Source organism: Rhinatrema bivittatum, chromosome 7 (assembly GCF_901001135.1).
Source record: "Rhinatrema bivittatum chromosome 7, aRhiBiv1.1, whole genome shotgun sequence".
Classification (NCBI taxonomy): Eukaryota; Metazoa; Chordata; class Amphibia; order Gymnophiona; family Rhinatrematidae; genus Rhinatrema; species Rhinatrema bivittatum.
The window spans coordinates 232,468,952-232,495,627 of NC_042621.1; the positions used below are offsets into that span (position 1 = coordinate 232,468,952).

Consider the following 26,676-nt stretch of genomic DNA (forward strand, 5'->3'; position numbering starts at 1 on the left):
CTGCATGCAATATGGGTGCCATATAAACATGCCCTACATGCTGTAGCTAAGAAGGAGAGGCATGCATGACTATACATATTCTCGGGACGTAGCTCCTGTATGTTGAAGAGCCGGTGGCTCTTTTTGCTGCAGGGTGCTGAGAGCAGAGCCTCAGCAGAGTTGTAGTCTGGTTCTAGGCGTCAGGCAGTGGCAACTTTTCTGTGGCAAACCTGATCCAATCTGATGGTACACGGTTTAGAAAATACTGGCTTAAATTCATGGGATTATGATTCAGCCATACAGAAGTAGCATACTACAATCTTTCCTGGTCAAGCAGTTTTAATTCACATTGATTACTTAAAAGTGTAACTAACACTACTTTATACTGTAATTGGTCAATCACACAAGCCAAGATACACACACATAAGTCATATTGCTCCTTCATACTACACATACAACACCTTATGATGTCTGTGGCAGTCAAGGTTCATGGGACTGCCATGCTGCCCATATATTAGCACAGCGTCCCTTGTATGAATTCATGTGGCCTGTTTCCTTGAGATGTAGTTTTTCTGGGAAGGTATGCAGAAAACGGGAGCTCTTTGTGCAGTGTTGCAACAGAAATGATGCTGTACCCTGGCCTACTTTTTATGTGTTTGTAGGTAGGAAACCTTTCTTATCCTTATAGCTAACTCCAAATGTTGGCTCTGGTGTATCCATCAGTCCACTAGGCTACCAAAAGTGCCCATCATTCCACCAGGGCAGCTTTCATGTGCATGTTTGGCCTCCTGAAAATCGACTGTCACTGTACAAACCTCATACACTTCAGCTTTTGACAGCTCCAGACTACAGCCCTTCTTTCATCTGACTTCAATGCACATGACCTTTCCCTATATTCCAGAAAACTTTATTTTTATTTACTTACCAATAATTTTTGTAAGAGGAATGAAATATTTCTATGCTCTTCCTCATTGATTCTTATGGAGTAGAATCTACTGATGGCTCCCAAAATAAGTATTAAGAAGTTAAAATATAATAAAACTTTTTTTGAAGGAAACTTAAAATACTCCAAGGCCCTCTTAAGTTCAAGCTTCTATTACTCACCAACTCATGCATTCATTCTGTAACTTCTCACTACCTCTCCACTCTTACCTCCCCCTACACTCCTCCATCAAGCAAGTCAGACTTATCTATGTCTTCTTCAACCACCAACCACCAACTCCCAGCTTCGGGCTTTCCCTCTTGCTGCACCGTATACTTGGAATAGACTTCCTGAGAAGGAGGCACACTCCCTCCTTAGCCGCATTCAAATCCAGTCTAAAATCCGCCTTTTTGAAGCTGCTTTTAAACCTTAACCCTTGGTTCTCTTAATCATAGCATATTTTGTGCGTCTTGAGTAGATGGTAAGCTCTAAGAAGCAGAGACCACCTCTTATGTGAATTTGTATAGTGCTGTCTACATCTGGCAGTGCTATAGACATGATAAGCAGTAAAGGAAGAAGCAGTAAAGATATCTGGCTTCTTGTAGCATAACTAATGTGATTCAGAAATATCAAACTGTACAGTACCTATTTTGATACTAAAATATAGTTTCATATTTCTGCAACGGAGAATGGCACTGGGAATCTGCTGAATTTGAACGAACATGTCTTGTGGTTTCTCATGAAATTTTAAGGTGACTTTTAAAAGGCCAGCATGTGCCAAAACAAGGAGACATGCGAATATGTTGGTCCGGCGCAAGCCAAGTGAATTTTAAAAGCCGCCCGTGTATGCGCATAACCCCAGCGATGCGCGCAAATGAAAAGTTGCAAAAAAAGGGCGGGGCATGGACATGGTCTGGGAGGGGCATGGGCGTTCCTGGATTTCAACTTCAAATTTATGTGTAAATATTTACGTGCAGAGGTGCGCTCCAGGGTACCCCATCGCGTAACTTTACTTCTGCTACGGAGGACATGTAAGTAATAAAATAAAGATAAATAGCTAGATCAGTGGGGTTTTAAGAGTCGGGGATAACAGGAGAGAAGAGAGGCCACTAAACTGGGGGGAGGGGGGGGTTGAAAGTCCTAACCCTTAACTAGGCAAAATGGGAACAAACTGGGAAAACTGGGAATGGCATCGGCGGCACGTGTCTATTAAAATCTCCCCACTTACGCATTAGAAGCGGCATTTGCGTGCATAGGCATGCATCCATTTAAAATTGCGAGCACATGTGCGTGAGTTCAGGCTATTTTATAACATGCATGCATATACGCGCGTATGTTATAAAATGGCTGTGTCTCTGGGTGCGGGCCGACGAATGTGCGCACATGTGCACCTGCGCATTTGTTTAAATGTTACCATCCCTGTGTGCAACAATGGCTGCTAAAGAAGACAACTATGCTGTTCGCTGCGGCCTTGTCAGCATGAGCAATTCTTACCAAGTGTGAATGAAAACTGAATTTTAATGGAAAGGCTAGGCTTATATTTCTCAAGGTTGTTTTAATTTATATCTCAGTAAACATCACCAAAGTGAGTCACTGGTCTCAGGAAAAATTACTTTATGGTACTTTTTGTGATCCTACTGAATTCTCTCACATGGGGATTTTGTGCCTTCCTAAGTAATATAAGGCAGGGTTTTCCAAGCAGGGTGCTGTCAGACCTGATCAGGAATGCCATGGAAAGGTTACCGCAGCCTGATGCTCATGTAGCCCCTGGGTGGGCCGGATCCCTCAGACTGCACCCAGGGACACATAGGAAGAGAGATGGACCCTTTCTGCCCACACTTCTCCATGGATAGCAAACCCTTTCTGAGTTCCAGGGCTCCCTGTGGGGGAAGCGATAGTGCCAAGGCCCTTTTGCAAATGTCCCAGTACAAGCCCTTTTTCCTTCTCTGCACATGGCACTGATAATAATCACAGTCTCTGGCATCCGAAAAGCACACTGAGGAGCAATGTGGTTTCCAACTTCTTTGGTGGTAGTTGATTAGATGACTGAAGAATATTTACAGCACTCAAATTTTGTTTCAAATGAAGTCAACAAATAATAAAACAGTAGAAAGATTAATAAACTTGTGACCTCCCTCTTCTAGCAAAGCCTTTGAACTTTCCTGGACACAAACTCTTTAGCACTTGATCTCTTTCTCTTCCGTTACTCAGGTTTATTCGGGTTGAAGATGGTTCAGTCCTCCTTTCAATTCCCAATGTTATCCCAGCTCTCTACCCACTGTGGAATTGTTAGCATTAAGTCCCAATAAAATTATCAAAATGTAAATCCCAATTCTCATTCCTTTCCTGAAGTCTTCTCAAATACTTTAACTCTCCCTTATGAAGTATCTCAAGTGTAATAGACCTGAGTCAGCAGCAAACACAGTCTGCGATTACTCTCAGCTCCTTCCCTCTATGAAGGGCCAGGACTCCACTTCTTAGATGAAAACACCTTTACTCCTCAGGCTCCTCCTAGGTATAACACACATCTTCCCAATAGAATGGAAACTGATTCCCTGGTACCAAGGGCATTCGGTTCTGGGTGGAACAAAAATAGCCTTTTCCAAAAAGGGGGAAAACAAAGCAGAGACAAGAAGGGTTGGAAAAACTTCCTTGCCTCACAAATGAGGAGACAGCACAAAACAGATCATTTAAAGTTTAAATTCCTCTGCATCGGTCACTAACAGGTCCATTCCCGGGAGGAGTAACAGAAATCTGTCAACATCTTCCCTTTCCTTGATTTCATCATCTACAGGGATGTCCCAAATCCTCTGTGAACTGTCCACACCAGAGTCTCACAAGGGACATCTCCAAAAAAACTAGATTAAAAGAGCAGATCAATTACAAGTAAGTCAAGTTGACAAGCTGAGCAGCAAAAGGGAAAATTAGACAGTCTTTCTAGAATAATTTAAAAAAAAAAAAAAATAATAGGAGGCAGAGAGTTCCTCCCTTCAGGAAATCCAAACTAAAATCCACGCTCCTAAGACGGTGCCTGGTGATGATAAATAGCTAAAGTCCACTATCTGCAGATCCCACATGGGGAAGTAGAACCCAAACCTCTCGGCACTAACACTCTCTCTGAACCTCCCCAGCAAGTTAGTACATTCCAACTGGTAAGGAAACCAGGAGGTTCCTTACACTCAGATCCAGACCAGCACCTAGACTCTGCTCTTAGCACCTTGCTGCATAAAAAGTCACGATTGGTGGCTCTTAAATGTGCAGGTGCTCCATATTGAGAATATGCGTAATCATGCATGCCTCTCCTTCCTAATTACAGCAGGAATCCTGTAGTGCGGGAATTAACAGGCAGCACACAGAGCATGGATAGCTAGGCCCTGCTTTGTGTGGCACACACATTGCACACAGTACCTCCTTCGCCTTCCCCTCATGAGCCTCTTCCTTTTGAGTCCTTCTAGCCCCAGTCTTAGCCATAGGCTGAGTAAGGTGCGAACAGTGTACACTGAGCATTTGATATGACTCTCTCTAAAATACTGGGTGCAGCAGTAGAGGAGCTCTGGCAGCCAAAATCAGCAGACAAATTAACCGATTGAGCCAGGTGCCCACACCACACAGACTCCTCCCTTCTTCTGCCTTTTATATAGAGGGAATTGGCCCATTTCGATGTATTCATCTATATCTCAGCCCCCTTTCTCCCTTTGTTTTAAAATTTGGAACAGAGATGAGTGGGGCTTTCAAAGAATCCACAGCTCTTCTTTTAGACAAATGATTCCTCTGCTGTTCCATGGAGGTTGGTGTGCTATACAACAGACATTTTTGTTAAATCAGGTGTGCCTTGGACTTGAAAAACACTGACATAAGCTGATTGCATGTCTGCTTACTTCTGTGGACTGGATCTTAGGTCTATAGACAATTTTCTAAAAAGGAAGGCTATAAAATCATAAATTGTAAATGAAACAGTTGATAGTACTGCAGAAGAATAGCATTGAGGGTAGCATTCATTCAGACAGGTACTTTTGTTTCCCAAATTATTTCATGATAAAGGGACAAATATTCCTGAAAGAAGCAGGTGATATAAGAGAATTAGCTAATTCTAGTTAATGCACTCAAAGCACAGCTACATGCACCATACTTTCATTAACTTATTCGGGCCTCCAATCTGCAAAATTTCAGAGCTATGTAAATGGCCAAATATTTGAAAATATTCAATCTGAGATATTACAGAAACATTTACATATCTCAAAGGAATAAATGCAGAGCAGGCGGGCCCCTTTCAGTGGAAAGAAAGGTCTGGAATGAGGAGTCATGGGATAAGGGTGAGAGGAAAAGACTTAGGAGTAATATAAACAAAATATTTATTTATAGAAAGGGTGGTGGACACATGGAACAATCAGAATTCAAGAGAAAAATGGGACAAGCATAGAGAATCTCTGAAGGAAAGGAAAGGACTATAAAGCTAAGCAGGAGATATGGAATGGGCAGACTGGATGGGACATATGGTCTTTATCTGCCATCATGTTCTCTGTTTCTCTGTTCACTTATGCTGCACAAAAAATATGTTTGGGCTGGCTTGAAGGTTGTAAATCTCTGTACCCCAAACATTTTACTCCTGTGCATTCCCTTTTTCACAGGTTCCAATTTCATTAAGTCCTCTGCCACTATACACTGCACAGAGTAAGAGCTGCAACAGATTTGGCTACAAGACCCATGCCCATAAAATATCCTCTCTTCCCTCATTCAAGCATGAACACCTGAGCAAGCCAAAACGAATAGAGAAAGCAAGATGTTGAACAATGTTTCATCTAAAATATGTCTATAAACATTCTCTATAATTTTATAGAAAGCAATGATGAGAGGATACTTACAGCTTGACATACAATCGGATAGCTTATACGATTGATTCCACCAGCAAAGACAGTAAAAGTGAGAGCCGTATGGAACGAGAAGTTGAGCAGCATATGCCATCCTTTTCTGCTGATTCGGATTGTGCTATATCCACACATAGATATTAAAAACAAAACAAAATTAAAAGCACCTTTTACAACCTTGACTCTAGAGATCATTAAAATTGATTCATCAAAACATAAAGACAGAGCCATAACTAGGCATTTTGGCACCTGGGGCAAGCAGGTATATTTGCACCTTCATGCCTTCATCCTCCCTCGACCTCCTCACTCTAATTCCCAGTCCTCTCCCTTCTTCCTCGCCAAACCAGACGGTAGGAGAAAAGTGACACGCTTCCTGGTTTTTCATCTGCTGCTGACCCCAAGGGTTTTGCACCCCCGTCAAGTGCCCAGGGGCGGATTGGCCTATCGGGGCTTCGTGCATGCCCCGGTGGGCCGGTCAGGCCAGTCACGTGGCACCAGTGTTGATTGCAGCGGCCCCCATACCCGCGGAGCTGCTGCGATTAAACTTGGCCCGCGGCAGCTGTTCTCGCAGAGCGGGAGCCTCCACCAAGGTTCTCCGCTCGTTTTTATTTTTGTTTTATTGTTTTCTTTTCCCTGTGGCTGCAGCCGCAATTCCATGGCTTACCTTTTATTTGTTGTCTCCAAGGCTGAGTGATTATTGAATGTTCAGCTGTTTTGAAATATATTTTTTTTTTTTATTAATATGGCTTTATTGCTGATTTACATTTCTTGATTTGATATTTTATGAAGAATGGTAATGTTTCTCTCTCTCCATTGTTGGACTGTATACAGGATCTGGCTTGTTGCAGTTTCCAATTCAGTTTTTGTCTGCACATTTCTATTTATACTTTATGGTCTCTATTCTGTAATTAGTGAGGTTCGATCTGTATTCTTCATGTGTGACAGAGGTGAGATATTCTATTGTCATTTGGTTTCAGTGAAGGGACCTATAGAAGCGTTGCTTGTTCTGGTTTCCAAATTGGTGTTTTAGACCTTGGTGTAATATTTGTAACATTGCCTGCTCACTGTTTGAATACCGGCTGTTATTGCTGTTTTGGAATTGGAGTTTTATAGAGATGTGCTTCGGATTTAAATTTTGTGTTGGGCTTCATTCTGGGGCCCCCCATGGGAATTTCGTTTTTCCCACGGTTCGGGGTTTTCTTTTTCGGGGGCCCTGATTTTCGGGTTAATGCGTGCTAACTCTCATTAGTGCGCACTAATGTGGCAGAGTTACTGCGCACTATTGGGAGTTAGCATGCACTAATGGGAGTTAGTGCGCACTAACCCCAAAATTAATTTTTTCTGAAATTTCGGAAAAAATTCAATCATTTTTCCATTCTCCGATGGCAATTCAGGAAAAACGATTGCACATCCCTAGAGTTTTACTATATTTTAATTGTAATTCAGATAACCCAAGGCTTTCTGAGAACTGAGCCTATACCCAACATGTTACAATATGCTTAATGCAGGGTTTTCTGGCTGGCACTGCAGCAGTGCATATAAACAAAATGTACATGCTATAAGTGATATTTTTACCTCATAAGACAATACTTTGAATGTCCTTTTTAATGTAAAAACAGTTATAAATGCATAATTAATTGTGTGTGGAGAGGAAGGGGCTGGAGTGCAAGGCTGTAAGGTTTACCTATGATGCCTAATACCCTTGCAGCATCTCTGGCTGCACTGGATCCACGTGGGAAAGCAGGATTCTGGAGTTGTACAGTTTTGGGTCCTGTGGCTTTCACCAATCTCAGTCAGAGCTTCATTTTTCTTTTTAGGTTCTGGAGGAACAGAACTGGTCCTGGTCTCTCAGCCCCTCCCCTGGAGTAGGTAGGCAATCATAAAAGTGGCAGATTCTGTAGCCCCCAGTCAATGGTAATGCCCTGGAATGGTGGCAGGGGCACGGAGAAGTGGAGGCAATTACCGGCCTTTCTTCTTTCCAGCTTGTTGCAAGCTTCCAAGTTCTCTCCCCCTGTTGATTGTAACTTTGACTTATTCCTACTTATTGTTATCTTTCGTTTATGTGAATTGTTACTCTAGTTTTTCCCTTTGTTAAACTGTAAACCGATCCGATATGGTAATTTACTATGAAGGTCGGTATAAAAAACTGTTAAATAAATAAATAAAAATAAATTCCAGTCACAAAAGGGATGAGGTGAGCCAAGAGGAAGTGCTTGTGCACTGTTGGGGAGGTTTCTGAAGGCTGGTCATTCCTTCTGAAAGAGTTAACTAGCTGTGGAACCAGTGAGTCTCCTGGAGTGGGGGGGCCAAAAAGGATGGGGTAGGAATGAGAAAGAGATAGGGCTGCTAAAGGCTGGGGTAGGACTGGCAGCAAGCAAATACTTTTTATATAATGCTGTGTGCACTTTGCGTGCGCCGAGCTGCGCTGCCTTCCCCCATTCCCTCCCCCCTAACCTGACCTTCCCACCCCTTCCCCTAGCCTTTCCTCCCCCTAGCCCTACTCTAACCCCCCACAAAAATTTTAATTTACCTTTTGCGCCTGCCTTTGGGCAAGAGCAAGTTGCACGCACTGGCCGACTGCCGGTACGCGATCCCAAGCACAGCGGCAAATGGCTGCTGTGCCTGGAGGCTCTGACCCACCTCCACCCCGCCCATGCCCCTTCCCACCTCTTTAGTAAAGCCCCAGGACTTACACCCGTCCTGACACTTTACGCGCGTTGCCAGGCCTTTTGAAAATAGGCGTGCGTAAGCCGATTTATGCGCATAACCTTTTTAAAATCCGGCCCTATGTGAGCATATGAGTAGCAGCACAATGACGGAATGTGTGTGTGTGCATGTGGGTGTCTTTCTCCCTAACAAGGAAAGACACCTATACACACTCTTTTTCCATGACACACCCATACACTGAGCGTGAGAGTGTATGTGTGGGTGTCGTCGTGTCAGAGAGAGATATACTCACAAAGAGGGTGTCTGAAAGTGTGTGTGTGTGTTAGACACTGGCTAGCCTTGTGACTGTCACATTATTTAGCAACTGGTTCAAGAGCTGATTGGTTGACAAGAGACTTTAATGCCAGATTAGGAATCCAAGATATAATTATGAGAGATGTAACCAAACCTTGGAGAAGACTGCATGGATGGAAGAGGGCCCACAGCTCTGTTTGCTCACCCCTGGTCTAGTGTGTATTCTACTACTTAGTTATTTAGGAAAAATTTGAAATTTATGTTGCAGATTTTTTGGCTCAATTCTGCCAGGCTCCAGGTCACATGATGTACCTCTGAAGCGTCATTTTGGTGTGCTTTAGGTAACTGTTGAAACACATCCTGCAGGGAAAGTGCTCATAGGAGTCAGATAGATACGTGGGCCGGATTTGAAAAAAATCCCCCTGTCTGATATTTCTTGCAATCCGCCTCTGCAACTGCCCCTCCCGCCAAGCTCTAGTTATGGCCTTGCATAAGCAAAAAAGTAATGTAGTTATATTTAAATAAATAAATATATATATATATGCTACTTATTTTAGAAAAGTATCACTTGGATCAAGTTTTGGAAGTTGCAATTGCAACAGTATTATGGAGCTAAATCAGATAAAATTTGAAAGCCTTGTCATTGCCAATTGGAAGAACTTTAGCACAGCAGTAACTATGACATATTGTATGCAACACATGATTAAAATTATTTAAAACAATAGGAATAAAATGAAAATAAGGTCAATAATAAATAAAAAAATCTACACAATTTTAGTGGATTCATATTTTGAAAACCAATCAGTAAATTTCAAAACCCAAAAAACCTAAGTATAAAGTAGATATGTACATTTGTTTTATAATACATATACTTTTATGTACATAAAATTGTATCTATGTACATAAAATGGATTTTGTGCACATACACAAATATGTACATGTATAAACACAATTTACACATGTAAGCATTTATTTATTAAAAGTATTTCTGCTTAAGGTGGCCAAACCATGCTAAGCAGAGTACAATATAAAACAAATATATAAATATAGATAAACATTAAAATACAGTAAAACAAACAGTACCATTACAAAAGAATATAAATACAAACAAAAAGTTAGAATACAGTGAAGACTAAAATGACCATCACCAATATAAAGACAATAAACAAACATGTTCAGGCTACCATAACAGAAGCACCTTAGCATCATTATCAAATGATGGGGCAAAGGCTGGGTGATGGCCATTTTGGAAAATGACTGTTGCCAGTTCCAGATGCTAGAGGATGCTCTGGGTCCTCACTGGCTACCAATGCAACTTTTCAAAGTAAGGGAGATCTGGGGGTGGGCTAGGATGGTGGTCCACTAGACTACCAGGGATCTATTTATATGAAAGGAGGTGGGGGATCCACTAGACCTGCAGGGAACATTTTGTGTGTGAGGAGAGGTCCGGGGTGAGGGCAGAGGTTGGGGGTAGGACTTACGCCAATTGTCAAAAGTTTTTTTCTTTAGCTACAATGGCCACCTCCAGACATAGCAAGGGGGGAACGAGTTTTCTTACTACTTTTGGGGGGTCTTACTCAGAGCTGAATGGCCCTTTGACCAGGTGAATCAGACTGTGCATTAACATCCCAATGCACCCACAGGAAGTTAGCTACAACTCTTGAATTGTAGCTAATTTCAGTTGAAATAATGCAGCTTGTGATATTTTTGGCAAGCCGTGTTATTTGGTTAGCATAGTTTAGGGTATTAATGAATAATGAACTTATTAACATGTATTTGCATACTAAAGAGCTCATTTTAATGTGCACAGTGACAAGGCTAATTTAATATGAGATATTTCAAATATCTCAAGTTATCCTCATATTAGGCTATTTACCACATGAAAAATAGTATTTTTCATGCAACAAATGGCGTAACACAGCTAAATGAATGAGACCCCAAATTTATAATTTTATACATGTTGCATTTGAGGCACATCTTGCCAGTGGAAAAAAAATGTAGACTACTAATTGCTTTTCCTGTCAGTTGCCCTGTTGTTTAACAGAGACAAAAACAGGTTTCAATGCTTGAAGGGATTATGCCTTACAATTTTTTAATGTTTATAAACTGTTTTTAATATTACTAAATAAATAAATAATCTCACTAATATTATTACTAAATAAATAAATAATGTATTTGGATGAGGTTGTAGGTTTCATATTTAGTCATGCTCTCACTCCCAGGCGCCGCTTTTGCTCTCCATAGCAGCACCTGGGAGTGAGAGCATGACACCATACATGACACAAAGTTGGATTAAATGTTTGGGTGAAGAGCGACATCCCCTGAAGAAAAGCTGATGTCTGAAACGTGACCTCGTTGGGAGGGCAGTAAGCTTTTTGTTGATTTATAATGTGTCGTGTTTGTAACATCTATTGAAAACCAAGGACTCTCTTGTTCTGTTTAGAAGATGTGGACTGTCAAAGTCATCAATATTCAAATATGGATTGCATAATTGTTAATATTCATATAGCAAACATATGGACAAATATAGCAAACATGTGGACAAATATAGAAAACATATGGACAAAATTTTAAATAAGCAAATATGTGCACATTTTTAAGTGCTTTATAAAATTGAAATACATTATTACTTCATAATTTGTTCGTTCCAACACAATGACAATATCAGCTCAATTGGAAGGAGGTTGATGGTTAATGATTGTAAAAAAACATTAAGTTCATTACTGGGAGGTAATTGATTATATATGAAACCTACAATCTTGTCCAAAAATATTATTTATTTATTTTGTAATACTAAAAACAGTGTCTAAAAATTAAAAATTAAAAAATATGAAAAAGCAAAAGAAAAAATATAACAAAAATATAATAAATAAAAAATTCAATTGGAGAAAGGTGTTAGCTATTAATATGTTAAAAATTATCCAGCCATGATCATCTGGGGGGGGGGGGGGGAAGGAAAACTGCTAAAGGGGGTCATTTTCAATGTTAACCTGCAAAAACTCTCACTTTGAAAATTGCCCCACATGAGGGTAAAAGTACGTAGGCTGTCCACAGCACGTGCATTTTTTTTTCTGTGTGGTAAAACTATGGTGTGGGGGCAGGATTAGGGCAGGACTTCTAAAGTACATGTGGGGATTTCATTTTGAAATCCCTGCACCTATTTAACCTTGCGCACTTTCCACCTGCAAAGTGCATGGGGTAAATAATCTCGGTGGCACCGGCCCACCAATCGATTTTCAAAAAGTGGCTTGCAGGTCAGCATGACAGAGAGTATGAAAATGACCCTCCTCCTGCCTTTATCTCTTATGCAATAGATAACGAGATCCAAACTATAACTAAATCAAGAACATCAATTACAGCTAGAATCACTGAAGCAGGAGTTTAAGAGAGAAAAACTGGGCCTCTGGGACACTTTCTGGGAAAGGGATTTTACTCTGCTAAAAGCATGCAATAATGCATCAGCACAAACCTTCAACATGCTCTCTTTTCAAAAGAAGACAACGAGCATTGAAAAGAAAGGGAAAAACAGCCTCCTACCTGTGGTGCACAATGTAGGTAATAATGGATGCAAATAGGCACAGAGACATCACAGCAGTACAGGCATAAACCACAGGGTGCAGGAATTCCCCTGGGTATGGGGGGAAGGACAGCACAGTCTTTAAATCCTAGTGAGGAAGAAAGAAAACTGCATAAGTACTTACAGACATCTGCCGCAATCTTTGAAAGGTTGCAGTTATTATATTTAACTGCTCTTTTCAAGATCTGTTTACACATGGTGGTACAAGAGCATGCGAGATTTTATCTCATTATGCTCCCCACATATTCCACATCCATAAAGCACAGTCCTTGTTTAACTTTTTTTCTCAAATAAGCTTGCTCTGAATTTCTGTTTGGGTTTTAGGTACCTTTGAAGAGAACAGTATAATGATGGGGGGGAAATGCATTTCTACCTCATTGCACAGTCCATTTTAACAGCCGTGAAACTCAGTAGGAAGTGCATTTCAAACTCATTTAAGAGAAACTTAACTGAGCGTTAAAACTCAAATTGGATGGGGAGGTATGCTGCGGAGACTTGATGTGGATGGCTTTGTTTTGTTGAGCTCAGCCAGGAGGGCTGATGAAACCAAGTTTTGGTCCCCCTCTTCATGATGTTTGTTTTTTTTAATCCTGAAAGAAGTTGTGTATAATTTGTCTATATGTTCTCCAAACCAAAAGGTACTTTATGAACTCAGAATCTCTCAGAGAAAACAAACTAAATTTACCAATTATTATAAAGAAGCTGAGAATTCGCTTGTGGAATCAGATCACAATATCAAAATTACAATATTAATAAAACAAAATAATAATATCAACTCACAAAAAATCTCTCTCCCAATGAATAATCATAAAAATACTGAAATCACCCATATAGAATGCTGAATAAAATTATTCAAAACACCTTATCATAAAACACCAAAACAAAAATGTAAAAAATATTAGAACAAACTAAAAAAAAACCTGAGTTCCAGCATAAAATAGATAAAAATCAGTGAAAAGAATGCTTAAATAATGTCTTAATCATCCTTCTAAAAGACAAATAGTCATTCAAGACACATTCTTTCTGTGGCAACTGATTTCACAAACGAGAGACTTTATATGGAAAAGCCTGCTCCCACTTATCAAATCCTCTGCTCATCCCAGAAACAACACCTTTCAAGGCTATTTGGCTGAAGAAAATAAGACCCAGAGCCTTCAAAAGATTGGCATCTGATCTGTGGAACTTTCTTCCTCCTGGCTGCAAAGTATGCATGATGCTAACTGAATAGCTGGTTCTTCAATCAGCTTTGCTATGGCCTAAACAACCCTTCTTCCGATGGCTAGCAAAAATGATTTGACAGACAGTAAGCTGCCAAACAGAATTATCAGTCTCCAATGTCAACCAAAGGAACAGCAATTATCCTAGATCCCCAGCCTTTACCCAACTTATCCCTTTAACTTTGTTTCTGAACCTGCTTTGGGGGAAAGGGGGTGTCTTTTTTGGCATCTGGGGAGAAGAATGAGGGAGAAAGTCAGAAAGAAGTATAGCTTCCATATTGAATTTACCTGTATCTTAGGCACTAAATTTTTTTATTTTGCTGATTTGCAGCTTGCAATGAATCTATTTTATATATGTTAAGTTTGCAAGTAACCTAGTTATGAAAAACATCCCTTTCTACCATTGTAATCCACTTTGAAATTGCTGCCTGGTCATGAAAAGTAGAATAGAAATCCTAAAATAAAATAAAATAAAATAATTGAACAACTGTACTTCTTTCATGGACGTCTCCTACAATAAAACTCATTGAAAGGATCTTTAGAAAGCAGCTAGGATAATGCGGGACTAAGTGATCTTACAAATAAACCAATCCACTTCCTCCTAAAGATTTGAAAATCAAATTCAATATGTCAAAATGCACACAAAATTCAACTGGTAACCAATGTAAACTTTTTAGGATAGTAGTAATTCTATCCCTAAATTTACAATCTGTAATAATGCAGGTAATTGAAGGTAGCTGAAGTACCTGCATTATTACAGCTTGTAAACTTTCAAAACTGTCTGCAATACTCAATTTATGTGTGTAAGTGGTTGCACAGAGATTTATGTATTTTGTAAACTGTTTGGTGGGTGTTGCAGTTCATAAAATATCACATATTTCTTCCTCACAAGTATATTGTAGTGAACATGTATATTTCCAATGCCAGAAAATGCTTACTTCTACTAATTTTATAAATCTACATGCATATATTTTAGGAGTACAAAAATATATAAACATGTCTGTCTCATAACTCTGATTTAAAAGCAGAGGCAGGAATTTTATAAAGTATGCATGTATTGTATGCCATTTGGAATATACATGAGCACATACTAGGATTCACCATATAGCAATTCCTCCACCAGTTCACCCAGTCCATCTCCAGTTCACCTAGATCCTTGTCTAGCACTTCATCCTGACCCCCTACCACCAGTTTACCCAGATCGCTTAACCAAAAACTGCGGACAAAAGAAAAAGTCTGATTTCAATAACCCAAGTCCATTAGCAAGTGTAAAAATGATCAGGCAAGTTCAGTAATATATATGCATCTCTCTCTCGCTCAAAAAATATAGCAACTTATGAATTCTGGACTGGAATGCCCCTATGCTGCTACTTTCTTCCTCTGTAAAAGGTATGCGTCAGGCTGCAAGTGTGTACGTACTCTCAAAATTTATAAAGCAGACTATTCACTCACACATGTCACTGTACGTATATGCATATTATGATATTTTTATATGCAAAACCCCTTTGAAAATTCACTCTGGGGTGGATTTTAAGAGCCCTGCTCGCCTAAATCCGCCCAAATCCGGGCGGATTTAGGCGAGCAGGGCCCTGCGCGCCGGTGAACCTATTTTACATAGGCCTACCGGCGCGCGCAGAGCCCCGGGACTCGCGTAAGTCCCGGGGTTTTCTGAGGGGGGCGTGTCGGGGGGGCGGGCCCGAACCGCGCGGTGTTTTCGGGGCGTGTCGGGAGCGTTCCGGGGGCGGACCCGAGGGCGTGGCTACGGCCCGGAGGCGTGGCTACGGCCCGGGGCGGTCCGGGGGCGTGGCCGTGCCCTCCAGACCCGCCCCCATGTTGCGTCCCGGCGCACTAGCGGCCCGCTGGCGCGCGGGGATTTACGTCTCCCTCCGGGAGGCGTAAATCCCCCGACAAAGGTAAGGGGGGGGGGTTAGACAGGGCAGGGCGGGTGGGTTAGGTAGGGGAAGGGAGGGGAAGGTGAGGGGAGGGCAAAAGAAAGTTCCCTCCGAGGCCGCTCCGATTTCGGAGCGGCCTCGGAGGGAACGGGGGTAGGCTGTGCGGCTCGGCGCGCGCCGGCTATACGGAATTGATAGCCTTGTGCGCGCCGATCCAGGATTTTAGCGGCTACGTGCGTATCTACTAAAATCCCGCGTACTTTTGCTGGCGCCTGATGCGCCAGCAAAAGTACGCCAAATCGCGCGGTTTGAAAATCTACCCCTCTATGTTTTATAGGCGATCCTATCAGTAATGCATTATAGTAATCTAGCTTTCAACTGCAGATTTTACTGGAAAATGTGAGCAGTTCCAACTGTGGCTGGCTCATCTAAGACAGGGGTGAGTATACTTTTTGAGATACAGCAGATAGAGACACCCCACACCCAGACCAACAGAAAGTGAAACAGATACCCAGTCAGATACAGAAACAGAGATCCCACACCCAGATAGACATAGGTTCCCCATACCCAGACAGACACCCCACATGCAGTCACAGACAGCTCGCAGAGAGACAAAAACCCAACACCTAGACAGGCACAGAGACACAAACATACCACAAGCAGAAAGAAAAATACAGACACACCACCCCATACAGAAGACAGACACAAAACACAGACAGAGAGGCAATAGATACATATCCAGGCAGACACACAACACCCAGACTCAGACATAGGCAGACAGATCACATCATACACAGAGACACAGACCACACACATAGACCAAAGCACACCAAACAATGACAGAGACACTCCGCACCACACCCAGACATACAGGACACACCCCACAATGGTAAGGGCTGGAAAAGTTTTCCAAAAACTTAGGTGCCAGCCACATTTTTTTAGGAGCTGAAAAAAACATCCTCCTACTCTGTCCATATATAATTTTTTTGCCCTTTTAATGTTTTCACTAATTTTTTTTCTATTTTTATCACTATTGTATTTTTCTTAGTTGGCTCAATTTTTAATTTTCTCATGTGATTTGATTATTTAACTTTTTTTTTACACTTTTTGCCTTTATTTTCCTTTTCCAACTCCTCTCTTTCTCCCTTCAACGTCCTCATTCTAACTACAAAGGTGTAGTTATATTCTGCTCTTGAATGGTGAGTTACTTTGATTGTTAAACCCAGAGTGAATTTGTATTTGTTCAGAGAACACATAAAGGTGGCTTCTGAAAGCCCGGCAAGCGCCAAAACCAGGAAATATGCACACAACTCAGGCCGGCGTGCACCAAGTGCATTTTAAAAGCTGTGGGGTAGATTTTCAAAGGGGTACGCGCATAAGATATGCGCGTACCCCCCGAAAACCTACCCCAAACCCCCACTGCGCGCGCCAAGCCTATTTTGCATAGGCTCGGCGGCACGCGCAAGCCCCGAGACGCGCGTAAGTCCCGGGGCTTGCAAAAAGGGGTGGTCGGGGGCGAGGCCAGGGGGCGCAGTTAGGGATCGGGGGTGTGTCCAGGGGCATGTGGGCAGTCCGGGGGCATGGCCGAGTGCCCCAACACAGCGGCCTGTGTTGGGGCCTGCCACGCTGGCGCGCGTAAGTTACTACTGCCTGGAGGCAGTAGTAACTTCTCCGATAAAGGTGGTGGGGGGGGGGGGGTCTAGATAGGGCCAGGGGGGTGGGTTAGGTAGGGGAAGGGAAGGTGCGGGGGGGGGGGGGGTAGAAAAAAGTTCCCTCCGAGGCCGCTCCGATTTCGGAGCGGCCTCGGAGGGAACGGGCAGCGCGCGCAAGTTGCACAAATGTGCACCCCCTTGCGCGCGCCGACCCCGGATTTTAAAATCCAGTGTACTTTTGTTCGCGCCTGGTGCGCAAACAAAGTACGCGCGCGCGTATGTTTTTAAAAATCGACCTCAGCCTGTGTTCGTGTGTGTCTCCCACTGCGTGCACAAATAAAAAGTTCCAAAAAAAGGACGGGCCTGGGCGTGGTCTCAGCAGGGCATGGGCGTTCCTGAATTTCAACTTGAAATTAGCACGTAAATACTTATGCGATCAAGTGTGTGCCGGGGGGGCCTCTGCCGCGTAACTTTTCTTCCGCTCCGGACAACGTGTAAGTGATAAAGATAAATAAATAGATTGGCGGGATTTTAAGAGTTGGGGCTAACAGGGGAGAAGGGAGGCTATTAAACTAGGGGGCTTTGGAAGTTCTATCCCTTAACTGAGCGAACTGGGAAAACTGGTAATGGCATCAGAAGAAGTGGCATTTGTGCACACAGGCATGCGTCTACTGAAAATTGCACGCGCATGTACGCATGTCCAGGTTATTTTATAACATGTGCGCATATATACGCTCGTATGTTATAAAATGTCCACGTCCCTGGGCGTGGTCCAAAGAACACGCTCACTTGTGCGCCCACCTCGCCTGTTCAAAAGTTACCAGCCCTGTGTAGGGGGAACTCATTTATGCTAGCTAAACCCCTTTTAAGAAAAGGTTTTGATTTAGTTACCAAGTGGTCAATATTCAAAGGGATTTGTCAAGCTAAGTCCAAAATTTAGCTGAAAAACCAGGGATTTAAATTTATTCCCCAACGACCAGACAACTTTTAATGACTTGTCTGTCTAAAACTTGCCTGGATAGAAAAAAAAAAAAAAAGAAAGAGGCAGGCTGGGAGATTTCCGAGACAGAGGAAAATTAACTGGGTACCTCAGCAGTATCTGGTTAAGATAGATGGACAATTCAATGCCTGTCTCAAAGCAGTCCTAACGTTATCCAGCCAATCTAGTCAGATAACTTGCTACTGACTATATTCAAAATACAGCTGATTAAGTGGCTGCAAAATAAAACTTTAAAAAAAAAAATAAGTGGGGCCTTTAGGTTTCACCCCCTGCCCCCACCCTAGAGAACATTGTAAAAAAAGTGGGGCGTGGCACCAATCTCCCTCACCCTTCCAAACCATCACATTTTTAAAATGAAGCAGCAGGTACTATTGCTCAGAGCCTCCCCCTCATTCCCTGAGGTTTTCTTGAAAATTGCAAGCCTCTTCTGCACCCTGCCCATCCACACCCTCTATTCCAGCCTTTCCACCCACCCCCAGACATATGAAACCCCAGCTGGGAGTGTGGCAGTAACTTATTTGTTTGCTCTGAAAGCAGGGCTGGAAACCTGCCCTAATAACATTGCTGTGTACTTGGTGGAGGGCATGGAGGCAGGAGTCTGGGTTGTGAGTAAGGTGATCTTGAGAGGCCCAGGTTATTTTTATCACAACTAAACACAATAAAGATAAGGAAACTTTCCTTAAGCTTTTAGATAAAATTACCCTAGCCTTGGAGAAAGAAACAAAATGAAAGGCTGCAATGCAGCGTTGATGCAATTGTTTAAGAAAAGAAACAAGCTCACTGTCTTTTTGAACTCGAGGATAGAAAGCATGATGAAATTCAGGAAGACATTTTTTTATTTTGCTTAAGGAAATTCACAGAGGATGACAGGAATTTAGAAATGTATTAACTCCATAAATATAAAGCTCGCCTAGTGCTTCCACCACCCCTGGAAGACTTTAGGAGGTCCATATTCAAAAACATTTAGCTGGCTAACTTAGGGGTGGATTTATCAAAATGCGGTAAGTACCGCATGCGATAGTAAAAGGGGTGTGTTTTATGCTAATATAGTATTTATTACAATTTGTTCTAATTACCTGTGCAAAGTTAGCACAAATTGCAATATTATTTCAGATTCTGTGATAAGTGCCAGACCTGTTGTATTTCCTGCATTCAACCACTGGGGGACCATTTTTTGAGAGAGAGAGAGAGAGAGAGAGAGAGAGAGAGAGAGAGAGAGAGAGAGAGAGAGAGAGCACCTGGCCATAATATCATGGCCCATAGGCAGGTATTTGTATCCCTATGGTAGGCCCACCTAGTAACTCGAGGTGAGGATTAGGTAAGAGTGTAGGGGGTTAGGGGCCACTTTGACATTCTATGTGACACGTACGAACAGAACAGTGGTCTCTTGTGAAGATTTGCTGGCCTTCGGAGTGAGGAAACTCACTCCAAGATGAGCTAGCTAGTCCACAACCTAGCTTGATGGACTCTCTACCTGGGTAACATCAAGCTAGGTTGAGAGAACCTTGCCCAAATCTCATCTTGGAGTGAGTTTTCTCACTCCGAAGGCCAGCAAATCTTCACAAGAGACCACTGTTCTGTTCGTAGGTGTCACGTAGAATGTCAAAGTGGCCCCTAACCCCCTACACTCGTACCTAATCCCCACCTCGAGTTACTAGGTGGGCCTACCATAGGGATACAAATACCTGCCTATGGGCCATGATATTATGGCCAGGCATTCTCTCTCTCTCTCTCTCTCTCCAAGGCTCTGAAGCTGTCAATTCAGCTGAAATCAGACTTACAGGAGACATCACAAATGGTGATGAAACCTTACCACACAGTCACAGCAGCTATCACACAGCCTAACGCATTTGAAAGAGGTGTAGTTAAAATCGGCATTACAGCTATGCAATAGCTCTTCGCAGACAGGCTAACCTAGCCCACTCTCCGCCCCTAACTCCTCCTATTTTCAGAATTTGCATCGCACCATACGATATGGTGCAATCGCATGCGTTAACAGGGCTTTTTGCATGCGAAAACGCCTTATCGCATTTTGAAAAATGACCCCCTTAGAAGTTAAAAATAATCAAAAAGGGAACCAAATGGTTCACTCACTGTAAGAATATTACCTTGTTGTGATGCTGAATTATTGAAAGCGTAAAAACTATTTTTATTATTATTTAATATGCTTTAATAAGTCTACATGCCAAATGGAACTTACTTTATATTTTAAAGAAAATATTTTAGGTGAAGTTGGCAAGGTCTCATATAACCATGTAGGCAACCCTGCCTTGTTCAGGCTTATTATAATCATAGACCTGCCAGCCTCCTCCGTTTTTTTGTGTGTTTATGTGAACGTGTTATTAAAATGATCTTCTTCCTTGTCCTAAATATTTCAATGACATCCGGCAAATGTCTCTCGCAGAGATTAGTTGACAACGTTTCTTAATATTTCCAGTTACTGCAACGTCACCGCTTATACTCTGTTGGATCTAGTCCTATAGATCACTTTCTTCTTACAAAGAACCAACTCTTTTCTGTTTTGTATATTGTACCTACAGCGTTAACTTAGTAGTTAGCCTTACAAAGTGGTGCTCTTTCTTGTGCTCTCTCTTTCTCTCTCTCTCACCAGCAGCCCAAATGAAATTTACCCTAGCTACACCCCTTTTTATCACAGGCACTATCCGGATCATGCACTAAAATACATTATGGGGTTAACGCGTGCTTAATGCCTTATTGCACACGTTAATGCCATAACACATGCGAAAAGTATACCCATGCATGGCACAAATGCAAATTTTTGAGGGGGAGGGGGTGGGATCGGGGAGGAGTTTGGGTGGGTTTTAGTTAAATTAGGGGCCATATCACGCTGTGCAATAGCACAGAACATGCTATTTCTGGCATTAAAACTGTGCAATTGCATGTTCTGTGCTTTTTCCCTGGCGTTAAGCTGTGTGAAATGGCCATAATGCAATTTGTGATAAATTTTTGGAATTGTGTTTTGGCCATTTCTGGGCGAGAGTCAGAGACAGAGCCTCTGGGGAGGCCTCACTGTGTGCACCTATTTATATCTCTATAGTGGGCCACCTAATAGGTCAAGGTTAGGTGTTAGTGGTAATTTAGGGGCAGATTTTAGAAAAGTATGCGAGCGCGTACTTTTGTTCGCGCACCCGGTGCAAACAAAAGTACGCCGGATTTTAAAAGATATGCGAGTAGCAGCGCATATATTTTAAAATCCGGGGTCAGAACGCGCAAGTCCGGGGTCAGAACGCGCAAGTTCCCTCCGAGGCCGCTCCGAAATCGGAGCAGTCTCGGAGGGAACTTTCCTTCTGCCTCCCCCCACCTTCCCCTCCCTTCCCCTACCTAATCCACCCCCCGGCCCTACCTAATTCTCCCTCCTACCTTTATTCCAAAAGTTACGCCTGCCCGAGGCAGGCATACTTGCGCGCGCCGGCCCGGCTGCCGGCGTGCCATGTTCCGGTCCGGGGGCTGGTCCGGAGGCTGCGGCCATGCTCCCGGGCCGTAACCACGCCCATGACCCCGCCCCCAGAATGCCCTCGGATAGCGCACTGCCGCGACACGCCCCCAACACGCCCCCAGGAAAGCCCCGGGACTTACACGCATCCCGGGGCTTGCGCGCGCCACCGAGCCTATTCAACATAGGCTCGGTGCGCGCAGGGGGAACTTGGGGCAGGTTTTCGGGAGGTACACGCGTATCTTACGCGCGTACCCCTTTGAAAATCTTCCCCTTAGGGTTTAGGGGACAGTTTCTCATGTAGAATGAGACGTACGAACAGCATAGTACACCTTGGTGAAGATTTGACATCATTTGGCGTGAGGAAAGTCTCACAAAGATGAAATTCCTACTATGTTCATTTCTACTATGTTCTCACTCTAGCTTGATGATACCACCAAATTTCATCTTTGTGAGACTTTACTCACTCCAAATGACTCCAAATCTTCACCAAGGTGTACTAAACCCTAAACCACCACTAACACCTCACCTCGACCTATTAGGTAGCCCTCCTATACAGATAGAAATACTTAACTACTAGGAGAGCCTTGTAGGTAGTCTCTCTCTCTCTCTCTCCCCTCCCCCAGTGCAGGATGTGAAAAATAGGGATTATCACAGGGCACACTCCTTTTTAATAACATCAGCATTAACTTTTTTTGATGAATGATGGGGTATTTTTGCTATTTTTATAGCAAAATGATGAATCTAGGTCTAAGTTAACTGACTATCTCCAATATTCAGAATTAATATAGCCAGCTGTATTCAATAGTAGGGATGTAAATCGTGTGCCCGATCGTTTTAACGATCGGGTTCGGCTGGGGGGGAGGGGGGGGGGGAAATCTGATCACATCACTAATTTTTTTTAGTGAGGCCCGCACCGATAAAAAACCCCACCCCGACCCTTTAAAATTACCCCCTTAGCCTCCCCCACTCTCCCAACCCCCCCAAAACTTTTTACACATACCTGGTGGTCCAGGGGGGGTCGCGGGAAGCGATCTCCCGTTCCCACGCTATCAGCTGTTCTAAAAAAACATGGCGCCGATGACCCTTTGCCCTTACCATGTGAAAGGGCAAAGGTAGCGCCGGCGCCATTTTGAATATTGGCAATACGGCCCGCGCGCAGATCGCTCCCGGACCCCCGCTGGACCCCCAGGGACTTTTGGCCAGCTTAGGGGGGCCTCCTGACCCCCACAAGACTTGCCAAAAGTCCAGCGGGGGTCCAGGAGCAACCCCCTGCACTCCGGCTGTATTGCCAGTATTCAAAATGGTGCCGGCGCTACCTTTGCCCTCACAATGTTACAGGGGCAGATTCCGATTCACATCGTGTTTTTTTTTTTTCATCCGGCCTGATCGCGGTTTTGTTTATCGGCTGCGCCCAAGCTGATAAACAAAAAACCCACCCGACCCATTAAAACTAATCCCTTAGCTTCCCCCACCCTCCCGACCCCCCAAAAAACATTTTACAGGTACCTGGTGGTCCAGTGGGGGTCCTGGGAGCGATCTCCCGTTCTCGGGCCGTTGGCTGCCACTAATAAAAATGGCGCCGATGGCCTTTGCCCTTACCTTGTGACAGGGTATCCGTGCCATTGGCCATTGAGAGTAAAAATGTGCGTGTTGAGCTTGTGGTTTTAATGCATATGCTTTACCCACATTTTGTAAGGGACATCATATTGTACTTCCATGGTATGAAAGCTTGTTTGTTAAAACTGTCTGTGCAATTTGAAACTACTCTTTTTGTATGGATGTCTGAGAGCAGTAAAATAGCACATTTATTTTTTAAAATGTCATGTAGGCATACTATATCCCCCCTCCTCCCTAAATTAAGGAACACTCCTTTTTAAAGTGGTTAAGCCTACTGTATGTGCATTGTCAACTCTGTGCATACCGTTTAGCTGTTCAGGAGAACAATGCATATTTACTCATGTAAATGGCTTTGAAAATTGCTCTCAACATGCAAAGAATATTTCCAGAATACTTATCATAAGAATGGAAAAAATGATGTGTATGCTGAAATCTGCCTGGTTTCATGTTTGACTTCAAATTATTTGCATATCGCTTGTAGGGAAGTTTATGTAGGGATCTCCAGACCCTATAGTTCTGTTCTTTAAATGCTATGCAGCATTGTCATTATTAAAAAATATATGATGATCATGATCCAGTCAATAAATATGGGGTTTTCAGGATGAAGATGAAATGTTTACAGTAAGAAGTTGATTAACATATGTAAAGTCTTTTGACTTTTGTTTGACAATAAGTAATTTTGAAAAAAAAGTTCACAAACTTGTTTGAGCCATCAAAAAATCTGCAGGTTTGTCAAATTAATTTGGCAAACATTATTCTAGGAAAACCTGATAAGAGCCCCTTGATGTGGCAAATCTACATCTGTATTTGAACAGATTCACCAAATTAAGCAAATTCTTTGAAGATTCCCATAAACTGGCAAAGCTACAATGAATTAGCATCAAATCTGGATAAATTTGTATCAAATTTGCTAGAAAATTTCAATAAATTTCCTCAGAAAATCTGGGAAAAATCTGAACTTCAATCAAACTCAAGCTAGTTGAATTTTCCAAACATCTCTAGTAACTTCTTGTGCCTGAGGACCCTTAAGCTGATGTGAGATTGGCTCTACCTGCGGGGAAGAGCCCCATAGGTTCTCACCACTAGTAGGTGAACCCTAGTGAAGCAGAGACCAGGTAGAGGCTTCACCTACACCAGCCCTAGCTCCCCTCAGGTTGAGCCTTTGGGTGCCAGGGCCAGCAGGACTTAGGCAAGGGTCTCTAGGAGTAGGTGACATAACAGAGTCCAGGGCCAGGCAAGGGTTGGAGGAGGGCAGCAGACAGGTGAAACAGAAGTTCAAGCAGGGGTCAATGGCAGGCAGCAGACAGCAAGGGTCAAAACCAGGTATCAGTCCGAGGAGCTAGGAGAGCAGAAAGCAGGGCAGGGAGCAGATTGGGATGGGCAGGCAAGGCAGGATGAGGCTGGACAGACAAGACCGGATCAGGCTGGACAGGCAAGGCAGGAACAGGCTGGCAGTTGAGGCAGGAACAAGCTAGGAAGACGAGGCAGGAATAAGCTGGCAACACACACTACCAAAGTAGATGGACTTGTTGCTGAGGCAAGAAGAGGGTGTCTGTGGAGCCCGTATGAAGGCCGAAGGTTGGTAAAGGGATCATTGGGTGCCATGGCCTTTTCCCACCATGGGCCCTTTAAATGCCAGGCTGTCGGGCACGTGCGTACATAAGGGAGGCCACCGAGAGGCAGTAATTGCGGTGGCGTCCAGCTGGGTGGCAGAGAACACGGAGGCCCAGCCTCAGGGGTGAGTAGGTGGAGCTTAAGAAGGCTTGATTTGATTGATCTTATTTTTATTTATAGTCTATTTACGATGGAGTCCATTTTCAAAAGGATCTAGCTGGCTAAGTAAAAACTTAGCTGGCTAAATCCAAGTCTTTGAAAACTGACCAGGGCTGAGCACAGATTAATTAAGCAGCCAAAAGTCATGGGATAGGAGGCGATGTCCTTTTGTGGATTACAAACTGGTTAAAAGACAGGAAACAGAGAGTAGGATTAAATGGTCAATTTTCTCAGTGGAAAAGGGTAAACAGTGGAGTGCCTCAGGAATCTGTACTTGGACCAGTGCTTTTCAATATATATATTAGGGATGTGAATCGTTTTTTGACGATTTAAAATATCGTCCGATATATTTTAAATCGTCAAAAATCGTTAGAGCCGCGATACAATAACAATTCCCCCGATTTATCGTCAAAAAATCGTAAATCGGGGGAAGGGGGAGGGCGGGAAAACCGGCACACTAAAACAACCCTAAAACCCACCCCGACCCTTTAAAATAAATCCCCCACCCTCCCGAACCCCCCCAAAATGCCTTAAATTACCTGGGGTCCAGAGGAAGGGTCCCGGTGTGATCTTTTACTCTCGGACCTCCGTGCGTTGTAGAAATGGCGCCGGCGCTACCTTTGATCTGTCATATGACAGGTCAAAGGTAGCGTCGGCGCCATTTTGCTTTTTTGTCCCCCGACGTCAGGAGGGTAGGAGATCGCTCCCGGACCCCCGCTGGACCCCGTACGGCAACACGATTCGACTGCAGGAGGTCGTTCCGGACCCCTGCTGGACTTTTGGCAAATCTTGTGGGGGTCAGGAGGCCCCCCCAAGCTGGCCAAAAGTCCCTGGGGGTCCCTGGGGGTCCGGAAAGACCTCCTGCAGTCGAATCGTTTTTCCGTACGGAAAAACGATTCGCGGTAGGAGATCGCTCCCGGACCCCCGCTGGACTTTTGGCAAGTCTTGTGGGGGTCAGGAGGCCCCCCCAAGCTGGCCAAAAGTCCCTGGGGGTCCAGCGGGGGTCCGGGAGCGATCTCCTACGCTCCTGACGTCGGGGGACAAAAAAACAAAATGGCGCCGGTGCTACCTTTGACCTGTCATATGAGAGGTCAAAGGTAGCGCCAGCACCATTTCTACAATGCACAGAGGTCCGAGAGTAAAAGATCACACCGGGACCCTTCCTCTGGACCCCAGGTAATTTAAGGCATTTTGGGGGGGTTCGGGAGGGTGGGGGATTTATTTTAAAGGGTCGGGGTGGGTTTTAGGGTTGTTTTAGTGTGCCGGTTTTCCCGCCCTCCCCCCCCCCCCCCACTGGACCCCAGGTAATTTAAGGCATTTTGGGGAGGTTCGGGAGGGTGGGGGATTTATTTTGAAGGGTCGGGTGGGTTTTAGGGATGTTTTAGTGTGCCGGTTTTCGATTTACACGATATTTAAAAAACCCAAACTGCGACGATCCGATTCCCTCCCCCTCCCAGCCGAAATCGACCGTTAAGACGATCGATCACATGATTCACATCTCTAATATATATAAATGATCTGGAAAGGAATACGATGAGTGAGGTTATCAAATTTGTGGATGATACAAAATTATTCAGAGTAGTTAAATCACAAGTGGATTGTGATACATTACAAGAGGACCTTGCAAGACTGGAAGATTGGGCATCCAAATGGCAGATGAAATTTAATGTTGACAAGTGCAAGGTGTTGCATATAGAGAAAAATAGCCCTTGCTATAGTTACACAATTTTAGATTCCATATTAGGAACTACCACCCAGGAAAAA

General features: G+C 43.4%; 1 protein-coding gene across 3 annotated transcripts in view; it reads right to left on the reverse strand.

The window, feature by feature from the left end:
- Nucleotides 1–26,676, reverse strand: part of ADGRA1 (adhesion G protein-coupled receptor A1) — a 1,158,413-nt gene that overhangs the window by 146,278 nt on the left and 985,459 nt on the right. For all 3 annotated transcript variants that reach the window (XM_029609977.1, XM_029609976.1, XM_029609978.1), the window contains 2 exons: nucleotides 12,265–12,392; nucleotides 5,764–5,887 (listed from right to left, as the gene is read on the reverse strand). In XM_029609977.1, coding sequence (XP_029465837.1) covers nucleotides 5,764–5,887; nucleotides 12,265–12,392 — 252 coding nt within the window. The remainder of the gene's footprint in view (nucleotides 1–5,763; nucleotides 5,888–12,264; nucleotides 12,393–26,676) is intronic.